General features: G+C 43.7%; 1 protein-coding gene across 1 annotated transcript in view; it reads right to left on the bottom strand.

Annotated features, from left to right (window-relative positions):
• The window catches only part of gk (glycerol kinase), a 250,768-nt gene that overhangs the window by 202,312 nt on the left and 21,511 nt on the right, over window positions 1-26,945 (bottom strand). Inside the window, exon 2 of the mRNA XM_057330925.1 lies at window positions 5,664-5,737. Within this exon, the coding sequence (XP_057186908.1) occupies window positions 5,664-5,737 (74 nt within the window). The remainder of the gene's footprint in view (window positions 1-5,663; window positions 5,738-26,945) is intronic.

Raw genomic sequence — 26,945 nt, forward strand, 5'->3', positions numbered from 1 at the left:
CGGCCCGAAGTACGGGAACATCCTAGCCTCTGATTGAGGTATATCGGATGCCCTGAAACTTGGCGGGCGTGAGGCGACTGGATCGCGTAGCCGAGACGGATCGTCTTCCCTAGCCAGCCTGACAGTCTGGGAAGCCGGACAGGCTCCCAGAAATGAGACAGGGGGACTAAAGGTACGATCTCTTTCATCGTCCCCCCGGGGGGTGGTTCGATGGCTAGCAGTACGGATTCCTTGCCGGGGGAGGTCCCCCGGGGAGGAGATCGGCTCTGCTGTTTTTCCTGCCTGGCGACTGCTATTGTGCATAATTCTGATCATTTTGTTGATGTTGTATTTGCACTTTGCATTTTGGGCTCTGTTGTATACCCTAATTATAAGAAGTATTCATAGGAATGATATTATGATAGATGTGTTAATAATCAGACCAATGATTGAGTGTTACAAGTGAATATATGAAGATGATTTAATGATATAATCAGTATACTTAAGCAATGATTGAGTGTTGTTTGAACAAAAATATATTTTTAATCATTTTAACCAAGTATAGAACAGATTTCAGCAATACAAAATTCAGTGATGTCTTTGAGGCCGCTGATCCCCCTAAGGAAGGGGGAAGGGCTTTCGCAGGCATACGCCCTACCGGATGCCAGTCCTACACCTTGCCAGGATGCGGGCTGACACCGGTTCCGCGCGTAGGTATTAGAACCTCACGGAGTTGTTGGGCATAGCCAAACCCGCAGCTCTGCAGATGTCTGCTAGAGAGGCGCCCTGAGCCAGTGCCCATGAGGAGTGACCTCACTCCCAACGGGCAGGGGCGAATTGAGATCGGAATGCCCTAACGAGGGCATCCACGATCCAGTGTGCCAGCCTCTGTTTGGAGACAGCCCTCACTTCTGCCGACCTCCGAAACAGACAAAGAGCTGCTCAGAGCTTCTGGGCTCTGCGTGCGGTCCAAGTAGAGGCACAGTGCGCGTACTGGACACAACACAGAAAGGTTGGGTCTTCCTCCCCGGTGGGGAGCGCCTGCAGGTTCACCACCTGGTCTCTCGGAAGAGTAGTGGGAACTTTGAGCACATAGCCGGGGCGGGGTCTCAAGATAACGTGAGAATCCCGGCCCCGAGTTCTAGGCAATCTGTGGACACGGAGGGTGCTTGTAGATCCCCTACCCTCTTGGAGGTGAGCGCCATGCGGAAAGCCGTCTTTATCAAGACTGAGAAAGAGCGGCAACCCCGAGAGGATCGAAGGGGGCAGGGCCTCTTGAGGCCCGCCACCTAGGTCGCAAGAGGGTACGGAGCGCGGATAAGGTGGTCACCCTCTCACGCCCCTTAGAAACCTAATGACCAGGTCATGCTGTCCCAGAGGCTACCCAGCACTTGGGTCATGATGAGCGGCCGTAGCGGCTACATACATTCCCAGTGTGGAGGGGGAGAGGTTACTCCCCAGTCTCTCTTGAGGAAGGGACAGCTCGTACCTGACCGAGCAACTCCTGTGGAGACAGGGACAGACCGAAGGGGAGGACCCTGTACTGATATGCCCGTCCCTCGAACGCGAACCGTAGGAACGGCCAATGTCGAGGGAGGATCGAGACATTAAATACGCATCCTTCAGGTCGATTAGCATGAACCAGTCCTGACACCTGACGAACGTCAGGATGCGCTTCTGCGTGATCAACCTGAAAGGCAGCTATTGTGTAGGTGCCAGTTCAGAACACACAGACCCAAGATAGGGCGCAACTCCCCGCCTTTCTTGGGGACAATGAAGTACAGGCTGTAAAACCCGTTGAACATCTCGGCTGGTGAGACGGGCTCGATCACTCCCTTCGCCAGAAGGGTGGCGACCTCGGCCCGAAGTACGGGAACATCCTAGCCTCTGATTGAGGTATATCGGATGCCCTGAAACTTGGCGGGCGTGAGGCGACTGGATCGCGTAGCCGAGACGGATCGTCTTCCCTAGCCAGCCTGACAGTCTGGGAAGCCGGACAGGCTCCCAGAAATGAGACAGGGGGACTAAAGGTACGATCTCTTTCATCGTCCCCCCGGGGGGTGGTTCGATGGCTAGCAGTACGGATTCCTTGCCGGGGGAGGTCCCCCGGGGAGGAGATCGGCTCTGCTGTTTTTCCTGGCTGGCGACGCTATTGTGCATAATTCTGATCATTTTGTTGATGTTGTATTTGCACTTTGCACTTTTGGGCTCTGTTGTACACCCCACTTATAAGAAGTATTCATAGGAATGATATTACCATAGATGTGTTAATAATCAGACCAATGATTGAGTGTTACAACTGAATATATGAAGATGATTTAATGATATAATCAGCATACTTAAGCAATGATTGAGTGTTGTTTGAACATAAATATATTTTTAATCATTTTAACCAAGTATAGAACAGATTTCAGCAATAAAAATTCAGTGATGTCTTTGAGCTGTTTGAGGCCTGACCTAGATAAAGTTCAGAAGGTTGAACATGTTGTTCACTTTGAGGCCTGAAAACTGGTACCAACAGGAAAACTTATTTTTAAAAACCAAGTAAAGTCACATTTCACCATTAGATACAAACCTTGTTGCCTAGAAAATAATAGTGGCAGACGAGAATGATTGGATAATAAAAAATAAAAGATAAAGGGAATTTACCTGATTGGTTTAGGAAAGGACCTCCTTTCCTAAGTTTCACTATAACTGTAGGCTGGAAAACACCAAGTTTTCAGATGACTTGGGACATCTCACTTTGTTTGGCCTGATCAAATAAAGTTAACTCCTTGACACCTGAACCTTCTTTGTCTGAGAGATTTTTTGAACTTCAAGATCGACTTTTACCACATCATGCGCAGCTCAACGCACTGTCTGACTGAGAGTGCTGAGGGCTGGTGTTTATACTCGACATTGCGCTTCGCCATGACGCAACATCGAGTTTGCCGTTCACCGTCGTGCAGAGGGTGGGAGCGGCTGTGATAACCCAGAGAGAGAGGAAACTCTCTTCTTGAGAGTAAGTGGGCGCTAGCCCCCCGGAGGGGGCCAGCAGATGGAGAGACGGGGCAGGATCCGTCCCTATCCGACTTCCCAGCGATGTGGCTGGGGTCGGGCCCAATGGTACCTCGATCCCCCTGAGGTCTTCCCATGAGGGCCGCTTCCCGCGGCTGCTGATGGGGCGATGGTCTCCTCTTCGCTGTCTCCTCCAGGGGGGGGGCGCCTGAGTGGGGGTGCCAGAGCTGGAGGGGTCGAAGAGGACAGGGCTGCTGGGAAGCAGACAGTGCACGGGACTCGACGGCCGAGGCGGCCGAGTCGCGGCACGGAGGACTGCTTCTTTACTGTCGAGAACCCTCGGGGGCAGCGCGCTGCGGCTCGACAGTAACACCAACCACCCCCCTTGGAGACGGGTCATCGAGAAAGCGGACCTTCTCGCGTTACTCATCTGCGCAAGGATTGGCCAGAGGAGTTTCTCATGGACCACAAGTGTGGACACGTCCGACCCAGGCCCGCGTGGTCACCTTGGTCGCCCGTAGAGCGAGGTCGGTGGCGGCGCGAGTTCCTGCATAAGCGCTGGGTCGGTCTACCCTCGTGGTGCTCTCTCAACGCCCTGGCCTGGCAGGAGCCATAGCGTGGAGAGAGGAGGCAGCTTGGTCCGCCGCAATGTAAGCTCTCGACACCAGAGATGCCGAGACACCACATGCTTTGGACGGGAGTCTAGGTCGAGCCCCCCCAGGTGGCCGCCACCTACGGGCACGAGTGCACCGCGGCGGCATACTCCACCTGGGGGACCCGACGTATCCTCCAGCTGTCTCAACCTCGAGGGAAGAGAGGGTGACAGAACTTTGTTTGACGTGAAACGTGCCGGGAAGGGGCGTTCCAGGTCTTACAAAGTTCCTCATGCACTTCCGGTAAACACGGCACTGGGGGCGGGCACGGCTTGGAGCCGCGCTCAAACCCGAGGCGCCATGTAGCCAGCCGCGAGCGCCGGGAGAGGCAGTGCGGGCACTGCAACCCAACACTCACGGCGGCCCGGGAAAGCATGGCTGACATTTCGACGTCCGCTTCTTCCTGGGCTCGACCCCCCGAGGGAGGGAGCCCGAGAAATTGTCGGAGTCGGATGGCAGTACGTCACCCCCCGATGCTGCAAGAGACATCTCATCATCACTCATCATGTCCGAATACGTGATTGAGGAATAAGACGGTGGGACCATCTCCTGGGGAATGGTCAGACGAGCGAGACGAGGTGCGAACGGTCCGTGAGCCAGTGGCTGGCGGATTATCGCTCACAGTAATCCTCATATCACCCTCGCTGCTTGCCGTAGCGGACGGCAGGGCTNGTAGTCCTGCCGCCACGGAACGGGGAGCAAACAAGCTGGTGGCTGAGTCCCGTGGGAACACAGCCACCCGTGACGCAACGTCTGAATCGTCACCACCCGCAGTGCGGGCAGGACACATCCACAACGTCTGCCCCAGCGTACTGGAAGCAGGCATCGTGACCGTCCCCCTCCTCGATGAGTGTGTTGCACCCATGAGAACAGCGGGACAAGCCACGCTGGAGAAATTTGCTCTTTTAGAAAAGGAAATTTGCTCGTCCGCTGCACCACGTCGTAGATTCCAGCAGAATATTGATCACTGAAGATCGCTGTGTTGCTCATCAGATGCACAGGCTCTGAAGAACAAACGGCGAATGAATGAGCACGCCGGCTTCCCTCTTATACCCGGACATCCGGGGAGGAGTCCGGCATGCAAATTTCATTCGCCAATTTTCATTGGCCTTTTCAAAATACTCAGAAGATGATAGGTTCTCAAGACGAACCCCAATCTGTCGGTTCGACACAACGTCTCATTCCCTCCATCAGGGAACTGAGGTTACATCCGTAATCAAGACGTTTTCCTGACAAAAAAAAAACAGTTCGGAAGAGTAAGTCCAAATTGACAAAGCAGAAATCTGCCAAACAAAATCTGCAATATTGCCAAACAAAACGTTGTTATCATGGCACGCCTACATTTTGATAAAAAAATATTAATAAATGTTCAAATCAACATTAACTAAGATTAACAAATGGTATAAAAGTGTTGTTCATGGTTAGCTCATGTTAACCAAAGCTGTGTGAACACTGTAATATTTTCTTATTATTGTTGCTTGTCAGAATGTATAGATATGGTATTGCTAGTCATGTCATATCTTTGGATCTGGGTTGCCATCCGATTGTACATCATTTAAGACTACCACACGTAAGAAGATTTGTGCACAGTTTGATGATAAGTCAATAGTATCATTTAGTGATAGCCGCAATTTAGTTTAATTCTGCTTAATGTGTCTAAGAAACAAAAACATCCTCAGTCTTAGTTGTCATAATGACTTGACCGGTTCTTATTTTGACAGCTATTATGAAAACCACACTGCTGGACTATGGCTTATAATTTCTGAACTGTTATCAGACAAAAATGTGATTGCAGTGGTCACTGATAGCTAGATTTTGGCAAAAATTGTACAGTGTGTCCCTGGCTTAATGCTAAACATGTTGTAAAATGGTAATATTATAGAAGACTTTAATGTCAGTGTGAATAAAATAAATCCAGAATAGCACTTTGAACCAACAATGACACAAATCACAAGGTATTCTCTAAGTTAATGCATTGCCCCATTGACCTCTGACTGAGTCACCAGGACAAAGAGCACAAGTGTAAATATTTACCCTTCTTTGGGAAAGCTCTGTTTAATCTCAACCTGGTGGTGGCTGAGAAGCTCTGCAGTTGTTGCATTAAAAACCTACAATTAAAACAAAAGGAGAGATTAGATTTAAAATAGACAGTCTGTTTTGATTAACCATCATTCCCCTACAGTGGAAAATAACAGAGAAATAAAAAATGCTGTAAATCATGTCCAGTATCTATTATACATTTTATCCTAATAGAAAATGATGAATATTTTCCAAAATTAGATTACCCTTATTCTGTCTACCAGAAGTCCCATTATTCTACTCTTTGTTTACTGTAAAAAAAATACTGTCTGTAGATAAATATGATTTTCCCCTCTAATAAGCTCCATTTAAATTACTATTCAACATTACTAGAATGCTTGATGTCACATGCGTAAAAAATGAAGTTTTAAACAGTTTCTGTTGCATTACAATGTACAATTAGACAGCGATTTATACAACACATCCTCACTCCCGACTCGTCACATATTTACGCTCGGTCAGCGCCCTTCGGCGTCATTTTTGAACGTGCAGAGTACCCCTTTGGCATCGTTTTTCGGTGTGAAGGGCACGCGAATTTTACCATCATTAAGAAAATGTATATTAGATATAATTTGCAATGATGATGTTTCGGGGTTTAATTTGAGTTTAATTGCCAGCATAATTGCGTTTACATGACAGTTTCACAGTTTGAGCAAGTAATGTAACAGTTTATTTATCCTAATATAAAACACATAATACAAGCAGTGTAGAGAATTTAGCATGAGCCAAATGGTTGGAGTCATTAAAAGAAGCGCCATAATCCCCCTCCACTCTGTCTCATCTGAAACTTAACATCTGAGGCTAACCAGAGAAACTTCTCTGACAAATAGGAACTTGTGTGATTCAACTGTCCTTTTCTGGGCAGGGCTGTTCACCAAAGTGACAAAAACCATGTCGCCCACAAGCTGAGAGCCACAGTTTATTCCAAAAGAATCTCTCTTTCTCTCTATTTAGCAACAAAGACTGGTTTAAAGTGCATATCCATATATCCCCACGTTGTATGCTTGTCTCCTCGTTATTCATCTTCAATATATATCCTCCAACGCATGTGTGCGTAGTGGTATTTCTGTTTATATTTACATTCTTGTACAAACTACAGGTCAATGTGATTGTAACCCTTTCATGGGTCATATCAAAATGTTCCCCTTTTCATTTCTTAGAATATGGTGTATAGCACAGTAATGTGTTTTTATACCATGTTCATTTTATTTTATCCTAAGACTATTTACTGCACCAAACTCCCAGGCGACCATACACGCAAATGAGCTGGCGTGCCGGACAAAGAAACATGTTTTCGCGCCCAAAACTATCTCATCACATTGGATCACCCACCTCGGAGGGGCGTGACGCCCTCGGGGTTAAAACATCTGTCCGCTCGCTTGTGCTCGCTCGTTTGTGTTCTTTCAACCTCTCGAGACCTGTCTCTCCTCGGAGACAGCTTCTTCCGGCAGTTTGCTTCAGCTAAATCCGACGGACTCACGGCTTGCTCTGAACACATCAGGACCCTTCGATAAGCGCGCCAGCACGTGTCCCGAGAAACAAAGAAGCCAATGCAAGTATCTGAGCTATTGCTAACTAGTTGCGTATAAGCTTTGCCCCTTTTAAATAAGGAGATTGTCCTCGATGGTTCGTGCAGATGTGAATAGCTGATTTAATACTGCCAGTTTCTTTGCTTTATCTATTTCTTTCATTTTCTACTGTTTTACCTTTTTACGTTTGTTTGTTAATGTTTGGTTTTTGTTAGCTAGTTGATTTTATTTCCCCCATTGTGTAGATAAATAAACCGCATGTGTATCCACGCTCGAATTGTTTCTGTGTTTATTTATCATATATCAACGTCACTTAAACTACTTGATTTCGTTAAGATTTTCTGAAGTGGTACTGTACTACAGTAAGAATATTGTTTTTCCAGGCCAAGGGAGTAATATTTCTTAGAGTTGATATACGATCTGCTGATCACTCGGTGGACGAGTGGATTTAGTTTGTCACTGTTATTAACTCTGCTGCATCAGGTAAAGTGTATAAAATAATTAATGGTTCTTCTTCTTTTCCTTTCGGCTGTTCCCTTCAGGGGTCGCCACAGCGAATCATCTGCCTCCATCTAGCCCTATCCCCTGCATCCTCTTCTCTCAGACCGACTACCTTCATGTCCTCCTTCACTACATCCATAAACCTCCTCTTTGGTCTTCCTCTCGGCCTCCTGCCTGGCAGCTCTAACCTCAGCATCCTTTTACCGATATATTCACTCTCCCTCCTCTGAACATGTCCAAACCATCTCAACCTGGCCTCTCTAACTTTGTCTCCAAAACATCTCACATGTGCTGTCCCTCTGATGTACTCATTCCTGATCCTATCCATCCTCGTCACTCCCAAAGAGAACCTCAACATCTTCAGCTCTGCTACCTCTAACTCTTCCTCCTGTCTTTTCCTCAGTGCAACTGTCTCCAAACCATACAACATCGCTGGTCTCACTACTGCCCTGTACACCTTTCCTTTCATTCTTGCTGGTACTCTTTTATCACACAACAGACCTGACACTTTTCTCCACCCATTCCAACCTGCCTGCACACGCTTCTTCACCTCTTTTCCACACTCCCCATTACTCTGGACTGTTGACCCTAAGTACTTAAAATCCTGCACCTTCTTTACCTCTTCTCCCTGTAACCTCACTGTTCCACTTGGATCCCTCTCATTCACACACATGTATTCTGTCTTGCTGCGACTAACCTTCATTCCTCTTCTCTCCAGAGCAAACCTCCACCTCTCTAGACTTTCCTCCACCTGCTCCCTGCTCTCACTACAGATCACAATATCATCCGCAAACATCATAGTCCATGGAGATTCCTGTCTGACCTCATCTGTCAGCCTGTCCATCACCACCGCAAACAAGAAGGGGCTCAGAGCCGATCCTTGATGCAGTCCCACCTTCACCGTGAACTCCTCTGTCACACCTACCGCACACCTTACCACTGTCCTACTGCTCTCATACATATCCTGCACCACTCTAACATACTTCTCTGCCACTCCAGACCTCCTCATACAATACCACAGCTCCTCTCTTGGCACCCTGTCATACGCTTTCTCTAAATCTACAAAGACACAATGCAGCTCTTTCTGACCCTCTCTGTACTTCTCCACCAACCTTCTCAAAGCAAATATCGCATCTGTAGTGCTCTTTCTTGGCATGAAACCATACTGCTGCTCACAAATGCTCACTTCTCCCCTTAGCCTTGCTTCCACTACTCTTTCCCACAACTTCATTGTATGGCTCATCAGCTTAATACCTCTATAGTTTCCACAACTCTGCACATCTCCCTTGTTCTTAAAAATCGGCACCAAAACATTTCTCCTCCATTCCTCAGGCATCCTCTCACTCTCTAAGACCTCGTTGAACAACCTAGTTAAAAACTCTACTGCCATCTCTCCTAGACACTTCCATACCTCCACTGGTATGTCATCCAGACCAACCGCCTTTCCTCTCTTCATCCTCTTCAAAGCTCTCCTAACTTCACCCTTGCTAATCCTTTCTACTTCCTGCTCAACAATATTTGCCTCTACTACTCTTCTCTCCCTGCCATTTTCCTCATTCATCAGTTCCTCAAAGTACTCCTTCCATCTTTCCCTCACCCTCCTGTCACCTGTTAACACATTTCCATCTCTATCTTTAATCACTCTAACCTGCTGCACATCCTTTCCATCTCTATCCCTCTGCCTCGCCAACCGATACAAATCCCTCTCACCTTCCTTACTATCTAACCTTGCATACATATCCTCATAAGCTTTCTGTTTGGCCTTTGCAACCTCTATCTTAACCTCACGCTGCATCTCCCTATATTCCTGTCTACTTTCCTCCGTCCTCTCACTGTCCCACTTCTTCCTAGCTAACCTCTTCCTCTGGATACTCTCCTGAACTTCCTCATTCCACCACCAAGTCTCCTTGTCTTCTTTTCTCCTTCCAGATGATACACCTAGCACCTTCCTACCTGTCTCCCTGATCACTTTGGCTGTAGTAGTCCAGTCATCTGGAAGCACCTCCTGACCACCTAAAGCCTGTCTCAACTCTTCCCTGAAAACAACACGGCACTCTTCCTTTTCCAACTTCCACCACTTTGTCTTCTGCTCTGCCTTTGCTCTCTTCATCTTCCTCACCACCAGAGTCATCTTACACACCACCATCCTATGCTGTCTAGCTACACTCTCTCCTACCACTACTTTGCAATCGCTAATCTCCATCAGATTACAGCGTCTACATAAAATATAGTCCACCTGTGTGCTCCTGCCACCACTCTTATATGTCACCCTGTGTTCCTGCCTCTTCTGAAAGTACGTGTTCACCACAGCCATCTCCATACTTTTAGCAAAGTCTACCAACCTCTGTCCTTCTGGGTTCCTTTCCTGAAGACCAAACCTGCCCATCACTTCCTCATCCCCACTATTCCCTTCACCAACATGTCCATTAAAGTCTGCGCCTATCACCACTCTCTCACCTCTGGGAACACTCTGCATCACTTCCTCAAACTCGCTCCAGAATCTGTCTTTCTCCTCTTGCTCACAACCTACTTGTGGAGCATAAGCACTGACAACATTCAACATCACACCTTCAATTTCCAGCTTCAGACTCATCAACCTATCTGACACTCTCTTTACCTCCAGAACATTCTTCACACACTCCTCCTTCAGGATCACTCCTACTCCATTTCTCTTCCTGTCCGCACCATGATAAAACAGTTTAAACCCTGCTCCAATGCTTCTAGCCTTGCTCCCTTTCCACCTGGTCTCCTGGACACACAGAATGTCGACTTTCCTCCTCTGCATCATATCTACCAGCTCTCTGCCTTTACCTGTCAACGTACCAACATTCAAAGTCCCTACTTTCAGTCTGAAACTCCTGCCTTTCCTCTTCTCTCTCTGCCTACGGACACGCCTTCCTCCTCTCCTTTGACCAACAGTAGCCCAATTTCCACCAGTGCCCTGTAGGTCAACGGCACCGATGGCGGTCGTTGTTAACCCGGGCCCCGACCGATCCGGTATGGAAGTCATGTTAGTGATTCGCATATTTGATTTGGCAAAAGTTTTATGTCGGATGCCCTTCCTGACACAACCCTCTCTATTTATCCGGGCTTGGGACCGGCACAAAAAGTACACTGGCTTGTGACCTCCTGTGGCTAGATTATAAAATAATTAATGGTTAATCACCATTAATTATTTGTATGTTACTGTGTTTAAACTCATAGTTTACCCGAAATACACTACACTTTTCATTCTTTCTCTCTCCGCGCTCCCTAGCACGTTTGTGTTTCACGTTTCATGTATTTATTTGTGTTTATGCGATCGTCATTGTTTTTTTTAACATGTAGAGTAGAGTTTAATAAACAACCATATATATTCATTTGTGATGGGTTTTCTGTATTCACGCTCACAAACTTGGTCCCTTTTACTGTGTTTCGATTTACGCTACCTTTGCTCTAAATCTTGTTTGGTAAAGTCACGTTACTTATGGCCATGAGATAATGTAAAGTATATAATATCATTTATTACAAGTACAAGTATTGTTACTCATACAAATATTGTTATGCTTTACATTACTAATCAGAGACCGTAAAATATGTATATTTGATCACGATTATTATACGTATTTTCCTTTGAGCTAAACTAATTCCTTGACTGAAATTGATGTTTTAAATAACTCATTTCATGGATGTGATCTTGATAGATCTGGTGGAGAACCATATTTGGTGAGCTTAACTCATCATTATTTTAACTAGCTAAAACCGCTACAGCAGTCACAATGTCGTTCAAAAATACCGACATTCCAAGGGTACCAACGCGAAACAATCGATTTGTATGAGGAACAGATGCGAAAGCAATCACCATCCGCCGTAAATCTCAAATCCAGTGAAGAACGACGTTCAAATATTGCCACCAGAGGAAGTTACGCCAGCCTCGATGCCATTGGCTCTCCTGTGTCTCATGACCGATTCATTTTGTTAGCCTTAAACGTGAAACGGTATTGGCTCCCGCGACCAACTGCATCTAGCTTTTTCGGTTTATCTTTTGAATGGGAGCAGCCGACTTCATGCATTCACGGACACACACGCCATCTTCATGTAAAGTTATCGTACGGCTTTGCTGCATCTTCGAAACGAGTTGTTTGTTATATTTTGTGATGCTTTTGGTCAGTTTGTGCAATAAATACCTGTGACTGCACTTTTATTCGCATGTTGTGTTTTATATGGCTGAAAAGTGGTTAGGATTAGGTTTAGGTTTAGGGTGAGGTTGGGGTTACGTGCTACAAAATATTAAAACCATAAATAATTATGAAATGCTAAGAATTGCACGCATCTCGGTCTGGAGCATTTAGCAAACAGCAACGCAGTTCCCTGTTCGTTCAAAAGTGACGCCGAGGGGCACTGACCAAGCGTAAATATGTGACGAGTCGGGAGTGAGAACGGGTTGATTTATGAGCAATTGTCGTATATTGGAAATTGGAACAAATAATGACAGACCGATATATTGATTGCCAATATGAAAGGATGGTAACCACAATATGTCCTAAATAATATCATGCGTGGAGTTTAGGGATGGGAATTTTTGGTCATATTTCGAATACAGGTTTAGAAAAAAACGTGTGCATCAGGGCAATAATAAAAAGACTTTAACTACAAGACTGATCGGAAAGTTTATGTTCATAAAACTATGACTAGATCGAATAAATAATTAAATCAACACTGTTATATTATTAAAATTCACCATCAATGTTTTTGAAATACATTGCTTTTGAAGGAGCAATGTGGACATTTTGCAATGTCCGCTCTCCCTTTCGAAGCACTACTTCAGCATTTAACACATGAATTATAATTAACACGTTATGGAATATTAACACGTTTTTTTTTTACACATTTCACGCACTCGCCCCGCCCCATACATAAGTAGGTAATATTACATTCATACAGTTGATTAGTGACAAATATGATGCTTGCAACAGTTTACTGTGTGATATAAAATACAGAATACTGTCAGAAAAAAACTAAAATTAAAGATATCTGGGCAAAAATAACCGTGAATTCTGCAATCTCTCAAGCGCAATATCATACCTGTCACGGTCCACCGTCTGCCCTCACTTTACACCGGACTACACTCCCCATAATCCCTTGCACCCGTCTCACCTGATCCCCATCATTTTGACATTATTAGTTAATCCCCGTCATCTGTTTACCCTTGGTTATCTGTGTATTTAAACCCTGTCTTCCTCAGTTCCTTGTCGAGTCTTCAAGTTATGTTATGTTTACCTGTTTGATTAAACTTTGTGGATTACTTCTACCTCTTCGTCTGTCATCCGTGAGCATCGCGTAACCGAAGACTCGACCTAAAAAATGGACATAATCCGCTCTTCCGAGGCTTTCCTGCTAAATCTGAGGCAAGATGGATGGCCTCTGGAAAGCTATGTGGAGGCGTTTGTGCAGCTGTGTTACCGGGTGAGTTGGAACGATCCGATTCTTAACCTTGTATTTTTGACTGGTCTGGACGATGATATGCTCGTCCTCATTTTGCTCCCCGACGTGGAGGAGTATCCGCTGGAGGTCTTTATAAATCGAGTCCTCCAAGCGGTTGGCTCCAAATTCTGCGTTGGGGTGGCTGATGGGGACTTGAGCGATGATCGTCCAGCACCAGTCATTAGCGGTGGGTTCGTTCCAGCTCACCCCGGGTCCATACCTCACTCCTCCTGCTACCTCTAGGAGATATAATAAAGCGACACGGAGTTAGCTTTCACTGTTATGCTGATAATACTCAACTTTATATTTCCTCGAAGCCTCATGAAACACAGCAGTTCCATCGAATAATGGAATGCATAGTCGATATAAAAAACTGGATGAGTAACAACTTTTTATTACTGAACTCGGACAAAACGGAAGTGTTACTTATTGGACCGAAAACTGCTATAAGTAACAACCAAGAATACTGTTTAACTATTGACGGATGTTCCATAAAACCCTCGTCGTCAGCAAAGAATCTTGGCGTTCTATTCGATAGTAATCTGTCATTTGAGAGCCACGTCGCCAACACCTGTAAAATTGCGTTTTTCCATCTTAAGAATATATCTAAACTACGTCATATGCTGTCAATCGCAGATGCAGAGAAGTTAATTCATGCATTCATGACATCAAGACTAGATTACTGTAATGCACTGTTAGGTGGTTGCCCTGCAGGCTTATTACAAAAACTCCAATTGGTCCAAAACGCGGCAGCTCGAGTTCTTACACGTACAAAAAAGTATGAACATATTAGCCCGGTTCTGTCAACCTTGCACTGGTTACCTATAAAGCATCGCGTTAACTTTAAAATCTTGCTTATTACCTATAAAGCCTTACATGGTTTAGCTCCTCAGTACTTGAATGAACTCCTTTTGTATTACAGTCCTTCACGTGCATTACGCTCTCAGGCGTCCTGTCAGTTGGTAATACCTAGAATTTCAAAATCAAGTGCAGGTGGTAGATCCTTTTCCTATCTAGCGCCTAAACTTTGGAATAGTCTTCCCTGCACTGTCCGGGAGGCAGACACACTCTGTCAGTTTAAATCTAGACTAAAGACGCATCTTTTTAATCTTGCATACACTACTCTTCCATAATATAAATCTTCAGAGGGTTTAGGCTGCATTAGTTAGATCAACCGGAACCAAAAACACAACTGATGTACTTGTTGCATCAAAGAGTACAGAACAGTACTCTACTCTCAGCCAGTCTTGTCTCATTGTTCCAAGGTTACCACAGCGAGCAGGATGCAGTTCATGGCCTGACCTGATGGTAGAGCGGAGAATGGGAAGTGGGGACCTGACAAGAGCTGAGATGATAGAGCTGGATAAAGAAGGACGCGGTCTCTTGACATGTCTTCACCACAAAATTTCAAATGCTATTAGATTATTAATGATAATCTTAAACTATAATTTATTTTATTATTAAGTTTATTTATTTTATTTAGCCTTGTTGTGCAAGTTCTCTGGAGCTTGTGCAGAGGCAGCAGCTTTTGCCAGAGGGGAACTGGAATCCCCTGGTTGGGCCTGGGTTCTCCTGAGGTTTTTTTTCTCGATTAGAGTTTTGGGTTCCTCGCCACCGTTTGCATACTGTTTTTGCACTATCTGCCTGACCGGGGGGGCTGCTTTAGAATCTTAAAGTTTTACTTAATTAATATTGCATATAGGAATTTATTATCTGTTATATTTGACCTGTGCTTCTCTCTCCTTTATCCTAAATGTGTGCTCTCACTGAGCGTGTGTGTGTGTGCGTACTTGTCTGTGTACGTACGTGTGTGTGTGTGTTGTGTGTGTGTGTGTGTGCGTGCGCATCCGTGTGTGTGTGTGTCTCTGTGTCTGTGTGTGTTGGTGCGTGTTGTGTGTGTGGAGTGTTTTGTGTGTGGGTGTGTCTGTCTTCTGTGTTTTCAACCTTTTCTTGTTTTTGCAGGTACAACTTTGATTGTTTTGCTTGTAGTCAATGTGTCTCATGTGCAGCTGCTTTGTAACAATGAAAATTGTAAAAGCGCTATATAAATAAAGTTGAGTTGAGTTGAGTCCTCCACCACCCAACGCTCACCTGAGCCCGTGCCTCGTCGCTCACCCGAGAAAGCTCCACGACACGGGGGAGGTGTGGAAGGCCAAAACGGCCAACACTTCACCGATTTGATGAACTTCTCTGCTCCTGAGCTTCCCAGGCCCTCTGTTCGCGAGCTACCGAGACTCGCTGCCCCCTAGCTCAGCCTGGTGGACCAGCTGTTGCTGCTGGACTTTTCCAGAGCCCGCTGCCCAGCCGCCAGAGCCCTCTGCCGAGCCGGTCCCGTCCGGCCTCCCAGTATGTCCCGAGCCGGTCCGTCCGGCCTCCAAGAATGTCACAAGCCGGTCTCATCCAGCCTCCAAGAATGTCCCGAGCCAGTCCCGTCCGACCTCCAAGAATGTCCCGAGCCGGTCCCGTCCGGCCTCCAAGAATGTCCCGAGCCGTCCCGACCGGCCGCCCAGTATGTCCCAAGCCGGTCCCGTCCGGCCTCCCAAGAATGTCCCGAGCCGGAACCGTCCGGCCTCCAAGAATGTCCCGAGCCGGAACCGGCCGGCCTCCAAGAATGTCCCGAGCCGGTCCCGTCCGGCCTCCAAGAATGTCCCTAGCCGGTCCCGTCCGGCCTCCCAGAAAGTCCCGAAGCATTCATAGAGTCCCCAAGAAAGCCGGAACATCCAACCAAGCCTCCCTCTCACCTCCTCTCTATCTGTCATCACCACCACGTCAATCGCTGTATCCTCCCAGTCCCTCTGCTCACCCTCAGCCAACCATCGGTGATGTGGGATCGCCATGGGGATGTCAGTCAACATCGGCTTTGTGGCTGGAGGATCCCTCGTCTCCGTCCTCAGCCTCTGAGGCCCAGAATCCGTCTCGGCTCATTGATCCCTTGGCTCCACACCTCAGCTCAAAGCTCCCTCATCTCCCCCGTTGCCCGGTCATCCACCAGCTTCACCGGGCTTCTTCGTCCCTCCGGTTCCGCCTTGGTCGGTCGTCGAACCGCCATCACCTCTGGACTCCACTCCTCTGGCTGTGCCTCGTCGCTCTGTCCCACCGGCTCTGTTGGGCTCCTCCCTCCAGCTACACCTTGGTCCTCAGTTGCTCCGGCTCCACCGCGGACTCCTGGATCTCCTTCTCCACCTCGGTCACCTATGCCGTCGGTTCAACCCGGGCCCTCTGGATCCTCGCCGTTACCCTGGCTCTTCAGCTCTCCATCTTCGCCTCCATCAGTCGGCCCCCTGAAGTCGGCTCCTCCATGTCGCCGCCCTCCATCGGGTCCTCCGTGGGTTCCCCTTCGGGCTGTGGCCTGGGTCGCAACTGGCTCCTCCTGCTCCGGCTCCCTTCTGTCTCCAGCCTGGCTCCTTCCACCTTCATCACCACCTTGGTCATCTGCCTGCCTTCATCACCTGTCACCACCTGAGGTCAGTCCCCTTCCTGAACCCCCACCCACCCTCCTCTGTTGGATCTGTTACGGCGTGAGGTCGCGCCTTTTCGGGAGGGGGCGTTCTGTCACGGTCCACTGTCTGCCCTCACTTTACTCCGGACTACACTCTCCATAATCCCTTGTACCCATCCCACCTGATCCCCAATACCACTGCTATTTCTTTCCAGAAAACTATGAAAGCACATATCATGCTGATTGTATACAACAGTTAAATTAATAAGAACTTAATATTACAATATATTTTATAAACAACAATGTCTGTTTTCTTAATTTTTCAATTTTTCAATGAAAATATTACCCAGAAAGCGTTGTGCGTCTCTGAGGAACACACAGCCTGGTTTCATTTCTAAATTAATATGTTTCTTGAATCAATTCGCTCAAATGGCTAATTCATAAAGAGTCATTTACTGCATTGCTGAACAAATTCAGTGGATCCAATAAATTAATGACATTTACCGCCACCTACTGGCAGTTTTTGATTATTCAAAGAATTTTAACGGTATTAAAGGCAGAACAGGTGATCCTGTCCAGAAACATTTTTTGTCATGCTTGTTGGAAATCTCTTTACATCCTGATAGCAATCAAGAAGTAAAGTGGTCAAATAATATTTTTATAATTATATATCATCTGTGAAAGGTGTAGGACCATTCGCCCAATCAAATGTTCTGACCGAATGCTGTGACTGGTCATATGTACATTTTTAGCTAACGTATTTTGCATACCACTGCAGGGCTCTAGAGTGCGACCAAATTGGTCGCACATGCAACCTAATTTCTCAATGGTGCGACTAAAAAAAATCTGAGGTCGCACCGGTGCGACCAGCCGTTGGAGGGAAAAAAAGTCTCTGCGAAAGTCTCCCTGTGGTTCAACAACAGACACATTAGGCCCATATCGTGGTCTAAACCAATCTGAGATAGTGAAGGGCGGACCCCCCTCTGATTGGATGTGGTCCAGATATTCCTGTACGTGTGTGTACGTTTGAAAATGCTGTGCTGCAGTCGGACAGAGAGGTGAGTAGCCTAGGCCCGTCAGATAAACAGAGTGGATGTAGCCGCGGATGACGAGAGAATATGAAAAGAACGATTGACAACTTTTTCGTTAAGAATGTTAAGATAAGGCCTGATCCGTCCGAAAATCATAACCAATGCTCTGACACGCATTAAGTTTTTCTTAGAAAAACATTAAGTTTTTCTTTATGGTCACACCGGTGCGACTGTCAAACTGATCAATATATAATTTTTGCGTATTATAAATTTAATGCACAGAAATGTTATATTGCGCAAGCTGCGCATTAAGTCACTCATTTTCGTCTCCCCTCCTTCAACCATTCCTTATCTATTAGTGCCCCCGCCCCCAAAGATGTAATTCGCGGGTTACGGGTAAGAGGCGAAGGACAGAAAGAGCAGAAGAGTGAAGCGCTCAATCTTGCAACTTAAATAAATATGCAGAATACAAGAATTTCCCCTGCTAAGGTACAAAACAGCAAAGATAACGAAATGTGTTGCAAGTATTGTATGCATGTGAAGCTAATGCAGGAAATGTCACGGTCCCACCGTCTTGTTTATGAAATTCTAGTCGTGTGGTGGGATCGGGGCAGAGTCCTTAGGTTATGTGTGGAGAGAAACATATTGTTGTCCGTTTGACAATAATATACGTTCTCTCCAGTGTCTTGTCATTGGCCCCATTCCTCTCGTTTCCTTGTCATCTTCCCCTGAGTGTTTAATTACCCACACCTGCCCCGTGTCATTATCCCTTGTTTGTCTTACCTATATATACCCTCTTGTTTCTTTGTCCTGTGTTCGGTCATTGTATGTATATGGTTCTTGTCTGCGTATCCCCCGTGCCTAGTGCTGTATGTTCCTGTTCCTGGTAGTTGTGTGAGTTCTTTGTAGTTTTGTTCAGTGTGGTGTTTAGTCCTTGTATTTTAGTTTAGTCAGTTTATGTGCCTGTTCTGTTCTTCCATTCATTATCGTGTTTTGTTCCCCACTGTGGGTTTTTGTTTTGCGTGTTTTTTGTAATATTAAAGTCTTGTTAACCCCTTCACTGCCTGCCTGCAATTGGGTTCTTCTGCCATTCCTGACAGGAAACACGTGTTTAAACTTTAAGCACTGAACTATTGTATAAAGATCTCTAACAATACTGCAAAGCATACAAAACGTTATACATCACGCTAAATACTATTTATTTGTGAGTCGCTATTGATAGAAGCCAAACGTGTATCAATGCAGCTTTCAGGAAGAATAATCACTAAAAGCCTTCAGGTCTCGCGGGTTGTTTGAGATATGCGCGCGCCCAGAGAGTCAGAGCACAAAATACTAAACGGAGTTCTCTTTCACACATTCTTACTCTGAAACGGACATATTAACACAAAATAACCTAAAAATTCCCATATTAACAAGAAACCTTGTAAAGGTATTCACTTTGTTTCGTGACCAAACAGTTGGGAAACAAAACACGTGTTCCAGTATATTGCGCGAGCTCTTAAAGGGGCAGCAGCATAATAAAGATCTCTGTTTATAATGTTCATCAAACAACAACGGACGGGCCCAAAAACACTCACTGATATTAAAGGAATTGTGTTCTCTTATAGGAGTCGTTCACAACAAATAAAGGAAGAAAGTAGCTTTAAGAAAGATGTGCTTTAAATATGTGTTGAAAGAGAGTTTACATATACAATAAAAATAATTCAATCATAAACAATGATTTGTATTAATTTCTAATTGATTTATTAATGTATTAAACACATTTTAATGAAGTTTTAGTGATTCTTTTTTCTTACCTCACCCCACGACTCTGGTGCTATCAAATTAAGGGCTGGTGCCACCAACTGAATAACTTGGTAGCACCAGTGCCACCTCTCTCAAGTGTTAGTCTAGAGCCCTGCTTTCTTGTAGAATTGTGCTTCAAATAAAGAACTTTATGTTGACCAGATTGTTAGTTAAGCATTTACAAGTCAATACTGCCTATATGGACAGCGATTTAAAAAAAAAGTGAACCTGTAAAACTGCGGTGTTAAATGCGATGCGGTCGAAAATTTGGGTGCACCTAACCTTTGTGCTGGTGCACCTAAGAAAAAAAGTTAGGCGCACCAGTGCAACCAGTGCAAAAAGTTAGTCTAGAGCCCTGCACTGCGCACCCTGTTTACACAGACATCATACATCATCAGGGTGCTCACGTCCACTGTGTCAATGTAGGGAGAATGGCAGACAATCAGCAACAACCAAACTTTCCTGCGGAACTGACAACAAGTAAATCTACAAAACGAAAGTCAGTTTTTGAAAGAGCAGTGACGAAAAAAGTCTGGATCATGAAAGAGGAAAAACTCGAATTAAAATCGGTTAATCTTTTACAAGATGGAGACAGCTCCGGCAGGCAAAGGGTCTGAAAGATGATACCATGGTTGCTCTCTTTCTTTTGGACAGGTATGTACATGCTTCGAGAAGAATTTAATGGATTTATTTTGTAATTCGTTATGTGGATTTACGAAATACATTCATGTGTTTGGAGGAGGCGTGGCTTTGGACTGCGATAGAGGGTGGGATTATAATTTCAGTGCTAGCAGGCGAAAATTAGCACATTTCCAAATCAAAAACTCCACCTTTAAAATAAAAAAGTTAAATAATTACAATACTTATAAATTGGTGGTAGTTTGCCCAAAAAATAAACTTTTGCTTATTTACATTTACTTACCCCATGTTGCTTCAAACCTGAACTACTATTTTGTGGGGAAAAGGAAAGATATTTCTTAAGAATTTTGGTAACCAAACTGTTTTGGTCTTTAATTATATACAAATAATAATTCAGCTTCTAACAAAATTATGGTCGTTTTAGCTTCTGAACATCTAAAGCTACATTCTGTATTGTCTTATAATGGCTTTAAACAGTCCCCACAGGATTTTGTGGAGATGTTTTGTGATTTCTGTGGCCAAAAATGCTTGGTTTTGCAGTGGCTTTATTCAAATTTTGCGATAAAAATTGCGGGGCTTTTTACAGAAAAAGTAAAAAGCTTTCTTCATACCTCAGATGGCTTTGAGTCATTTCCAGGCGCCCGTTCTTCATACCTCCCTAACTCTGTTAACTGGATTTGATTTTTGTCAATTTCGCATGATCTTGGAGTGTTCGGTTCTTCGATGCTCGAGTCCGGACTCGAGACGTTTTTTTTATGATCTCTGACTTGTCTTGGACTTGTTGGTATTTGCACTCGGACTTGGACATTGGTCTCGCCAAATGTTCTATTCGGTCTCGACCGAGTCCAGATATATATACTGTATATATTTTCTCCTTCAAAACAAAACATTGATAGAGCATGCTTCTTGTGATCCGAAAACTGTTGCCAACTCTCGACTCAAGAACGAGAGCCGCGCGTGTTCATAACTTCTCTCTTCACACAGCAGTTCAGTTCAGTGTGTGCTGTTGGTGTAACTAAATAACTCCGGTATATTGGTTCAAGTCCTCGGGACTGTCATGCACGCCAGAAAGTGAAGAACTGAATTAATTTGTGAGTAAAATTAAGTCTTTACGGGAGACACTAAACGCGAACAATTCACTTAAAAGAATGAACCGGTTCAAATGAACGATTAGTCCGCGGCGCAAACTGAACAGCATCAATCATTCATCAGGCATGATGTCAGCGAGCAGCGGCATAATAAAATTTGTTTTTACAAACCATGAAGAATTTATCGACAGTGCGCTTAAAAGGAAACTTTTTGCAACAAAACTTTCTCCGAAACCTGTGGGACAACATCCAATTTTGTAAGAAACCTGCAAAGAGAGGTAAGTTAATGCCATGTTTCAGAGTTAGCATTGCATTTGAGTATTTTTAGAAAGTAGTTAGGAGTTTAGAAAGTAGGGCTTAAAGATAAGATTGATCGTATTTTTATTGTCATTGCGATATGAACATGTTATTTAAGTATGGGCACCAAAACGTGCTTTTAAACGAGCCGTGGGGCCTCTGCTCTTTCTGGCAGCTCCTCTATTGAACACGCACGAGCACGGGCAGGCGCACACACACACACACACACACACACACGCACACACACACACACACACACTAGGGATGGGCGATATGGCCCTAAAACTCTATCACGATAATTCCTGGTATTTGTTGCGATAACGCTAAAAATGACAATATATCCATAATGCCATCCACCGCTGTTTTTTGCGTCAATGTTGTATGTAGTCTAGACCCTCAGAAAAACAAATATTATCAAAAAGTAAAACTTACCCCAAATCAAACAGCTCCTAAAATATACCTACAGTATTTTTGTAAATATAAAACATAATAGTGAGATTCGACTTCAAAAGGTTGTAGTAAAGAAAAGTTAAATGAACTAAAGCTCAATAAACACATCATGTCATACCTAAAACTGTATATATTCTATTGTTGGGTGGAAACGATCGATCGCATCACGCTGTCAATCACTCTCTCTTGAACTGTGTGAACCTTCTCTTCTCACAGCAACATACACTGAATCTGTCTATGACTCGCGCTACAGAAAGAGAACAGAAAAATGCGGATAAAAGAAATCTAATTAAATAATCCATGCTTTTATATGCACTCATATACTTATATGCGCTCATAAACGTATTTAAAATAACGTAATACAAACTCGCATTTGTACTCTATGTAAACAGGCAGCAGTGCTGTGCACGCTGTGTCGCTATGAAAGCACATGGGACACTCCGTTCATCCTGTATATAGGCAAGAAATCATATTAAACAATTTGCGCATGCGCGCATAAAATCTAACGAATGTTTAAATAAATACTTTTAGCCAAACTAAATGTTGTGGTGTAACGTATTATGACTATCAACGAATACTTAACAAACTAATTAAATAAAACGAAAGTGAAACTAAACATTAACTCGGATACATCTACAGTGCCAACCTAAACGAGATTTAGAGCTCATCTTTTAGTTTTCGCTTCACATATGAGCTGTGAATGGGTCTCACAAAGAAATACGTCATCCACTAGAATTTATCGTTTATATCGCGGGAAGACTAATTCCTATCGTGTGGGGAATTTCTACCGGTATATCGCAAATGATATAAAATCGCCCATCCCTAGCACACACACACACACACACACACATACACAAAGGTGTTAAAAAGTTCCTTAAAAAAGTGGGGGGAGGTTTGGTTACTTTGGGGGACACTAAGTCATAAGTTCAAGAATGGGAACATATTCAAGTGTTTGCAGGTTATTTGTTACATTTTCTATTGGATTGGTACACTTCAATAAAAAAAATGTGAAGTTACACTTCGGCTTTGTGACTTTACTGTAGTGCTATACCTAAAGTAAATAAAATTACCTTATTTTAAGGTAAAATAAAATTGTCTTTTTGATCATTACAAACAATAATGAAAATGATTATCTTAGAATAGAAGATATGCTGTCTCTTGCATCACAAAAATTCTCAATTGTTAAGTATATGGTCTTGTAGTCATGATTTTTGAGTCTCAATTGAGTCTCAATTGGACTCGGTCATGACTTGGACTCGAACCTCTTTGGACTTGGACTTGACTTGGACTCGACAACGGCGGACTTGACTACAGCCCTACTGTCAGCACAGAACTGAGAGAAAAGTTGAAATCAGCTGAATTTTGGGGTCAACTTTTTGACGGATCGGAGGACGTAACAAAAACGGAGCAAGAAATTGTCTACATTGTGTTTGTGTCCAGCAGCGGTGAGTTTACTGTTGATTTCCTTGGATTAATTGAACTTGGAGCAAAACGAACGGCGCGGGACATAATGGAAGGGCTGGTTAATCTGTTCAACGATTTAGGTTTGGATGAATGGCGGACAAAGTTAGTCACTGGGTCTCATTCACTAAGCATGCGTACGCACAAATTTGTGCGTGAAACCTGCGTAAGAACGCTTTCATGAACGAATCATGATTCATAAAAACATTCGTACTAAAATTTATTCTAAATATATGAGAAAAATAGGAACAGTTAAAAGCACACATACGCGAAAATCACCAGTCTCATTTTTCTTTTTCTCTCTCCCTCGCTCTCTCTCCATGACAAAATGTTTAATCTTAGGATAATAGTTATATTTATACAATTACGCATAGATGTATATTTAATTTTTTTAATTATTTCATCATATACAGTGAAAGAATAAAAAAAGCTGCATTAGACTATAGCACGAGCTGTGAGGTTTCTCTGAATAGCAGCGCTTTTACAACTGGCTAACGAGAACTCTGCAAACTGCGTATCTGTATAAAAGGTGTTTTATTGTGTATGAACAGACTTTGAGGACTGTGCACTTGGAATTACTTGCGAGAGCGCGTCTGTTGACAGCGTCACATGGGGTTGCCTGGACTAACTTTGACTTAAGTGACGACAGGTGGTAAAGGAAAAGTTAGGCGGAAAGCCCTAATATGGGGATGGACTGGGTGTGTTTTATGCAAATGACTAAACTTGTGCACGCAGCCGCTCATTTAGAATACTCCAAATTCACTAACATTAGGACGAGGTTAAGATCAAATTAATTCGTGGGAGGTTCAAATGTGCGTATATATACTGTATATGAAAAATCTATGCAAATATTAGTGAATGAGACCCATTGTTTGCACGGATGGGGCTGCTGTCAATGTTGGTATGTACAACGGCATTTTACCGAATTTACGGCAAATGGTTGCGATCGGGGATTCCCTTCTGCATATTCTCTGGACTACACACACCCTTGAGAACTGCTTAAAATCAGCTGATCGGAGGGTTTCATATTGGGAGACGTTTAATCGATCCGTTGTCAAGCTGTTTAAGTTTTATTTATTGAGAGGTGGAGCAAAAAAAATAGAAGTGTTAAAGACACTGTGTCATGAGAATGGCATTTCCTTTTTTAAACTAGGAAAGTTTCATAATATCAGATGGTCTGCATGGAGGCACGAGACCCTTTTGAAAATATGGAGACAGTTGCCTGCTATTCAGATACAATTGTCTAATACAGACGACAGCGACTTGAAGCACATCTGCACAGAACGTTTTCAGTGCTTTCTGGCCAACATGCTTGACATTGGCAACAATCTGCAGCTAACTTCCCAAAGGTTTCAGCAGGAAAATTAACCATAGGAGAATGTAAAGATGAACTCATGCTAGCCATTGGACCGTTCACCCTTTTGCTTGATGGAGATGGCCAACACAGAAAACAAGCAGTTCACAATGCAGAAGCTTACAAAGACAAAGCTGAATTACTCAGAGTTTTAATTGGTGAGTTTGAAAGCAGGTATGCATCTCTGAAGTCTTGTGATCACTTTTTGGTTTTTGATGCATCAACTTGGCCCCAAGAAATGAAAGACCTCCACACTTTTGGAAAGACAGTAATCAGCACGATTGTCCAGAAGTATGAAACCATCTTGCCTCTTGACAACGGTTTTCCCCAAGGGGGCGTTCCGAGAATGTCGGGGGGGCGTTGAAGACCAGATTTTTGAAAAGGGGGCGTTCAGATGTTTTCGGGGGCGTTCGCAAATTTACACCAAAGAGCCAGGCAAGATGAACTTTTAATTATTTGCAAACAAATATTTTCTGCAACAGGAGCATTGCTATAGGCTTGATCCGTGAATTATTTTAATTTAGCCATTAATGTTTTTGGCCACACACCACTTGAATGATAAACATGTCTCCAGCAGTTGAGCGTGAGAGTGACTCAAGAATCAAACGGATCGAAAACAAACACACACACAGTGTGCGTCTGTATTACAGAAAGCAGTTCCTATCCAAAGATAGAAACTAGAAAACATCTATCCAAATTGAAATAACAATTAGAATCTTGCTCAAAATATTTCAATCAGTCAAATAACCTATTGCACTATATGGCAGTGAAGTGTGGGGTCCTCTCCTGAACCATGAATTTAACAAATGGGACAAATCCCCGATTGAAGCCTTACATGCTGAGTTCTGTAAGAATATCCTCTGAGTACAGAGAAATACACCAAACAATGCATGTAGAGCAGAACTGGGTCAATATCCTCTACTAATGCGCATTAAAAAACGAAAATTTGAAAACTGCAGGGTCTTTGCACGGTGAACAAAGTCCAAACCTTAAAAACATTGCGATCAAAAGCTGGTAGCTTGGATAAGTCCATTTTTTCGACTTTAACCAGAACAAAGATGTGTCCATACCTAATCGTCCAAAAGACCACAGAACCATGAAGGCAATAGCTTTCCAGTTCGAGTCCACATGTTCAGCCAAGAGTCTCTGTACAAATTGAAGCCGAAAAGATGTTATTCTGCCCTGCAAGTGCAATAAGTCCACGTCCATCCTCTTCCTTGGGCAAATACAAAACAGCTTTCGGAACCCAGTGCATTTTGTCCCCCCAAAAAATCAATCAGAATTGACTGAATTTTAAAAAAACATGAGCTGGAGGATCAACACACACCAGCCGATGCCAGAGAGAGGACACAAGCAAATTGTTGATAATCAATATACGTCCTACATTACATTTTTGGGTGCAAAAAATTCCATTTATCAAGGAAGCTTTTATTCTTTCAACAGCCACTTTGAAGTTTTTCTGTACACCCGTTTCATTACCTAAAAAAAACCTCCAAGATATTTAAAACCATCACTAGTCCAATTTAAACCATCTGGGAGGTCTGGTTCCCCACTTAACCATCTCCCAACCAATATAGCCTCAATTTTAAACCAATTTAATTTAGTAAAAGAATCTAGTAGAATCTGAAATCTTTTAACAATTCTAACAGCAAATCAACATATTTCTGACAAATAATTAAAATAACAACATCATCAGCATATGCTGATTATTCAAACACATTTTAACATTTTGGAATATGCAATCCATACAAATCTGTTCTTAACTTATTTTAAAAAAGTTCAATTGCTAAAGCATACAGCATACCTGACAAGCCAAACCCTTGCCTGACACCCCTAAAAACCTTAAAAGGAACACATAAACACAACGGTTTTGAAAGATAATGTAATTGTGATTTTTCTTTACCAAAATTGCGATTTAATATGAAATTATTTTTTTAAATCAATAAATCATTGTAACCAACGCAATGTTAGACAGACTAACCATAAACTATAGGCCGGTCTTAAAATGAAGTCAGTTGATGCCTGAATTGATTGACATACTGTATATTGTATAGAACTACCTCAATCATACTAGTATATTGAATGATTTGTTAAATTTCTTACCATGTAAACATGTAATAATTATCATGACATAAAGCACTGACAAATAAGTTTAGTGTAACATGAAAGTCATTAATCTCAGAAACTAAAGTGCAGATTA

Source organism: Triplophysa rosa, linkage group LG4 (assembly GCF_024868665.1).
Source record: "Triplophysa rosa linkage group LG4, Trosa_1v2, whole genome shotgun sequence".
Classification (NCBI taxonomy): domain Eukaryota; kingdom Metazoa; phylum Chordata; class Actinopteri; order Cypriniformes; family Nemacheilidae; genus Triplophysa; species Triplophysa rosa.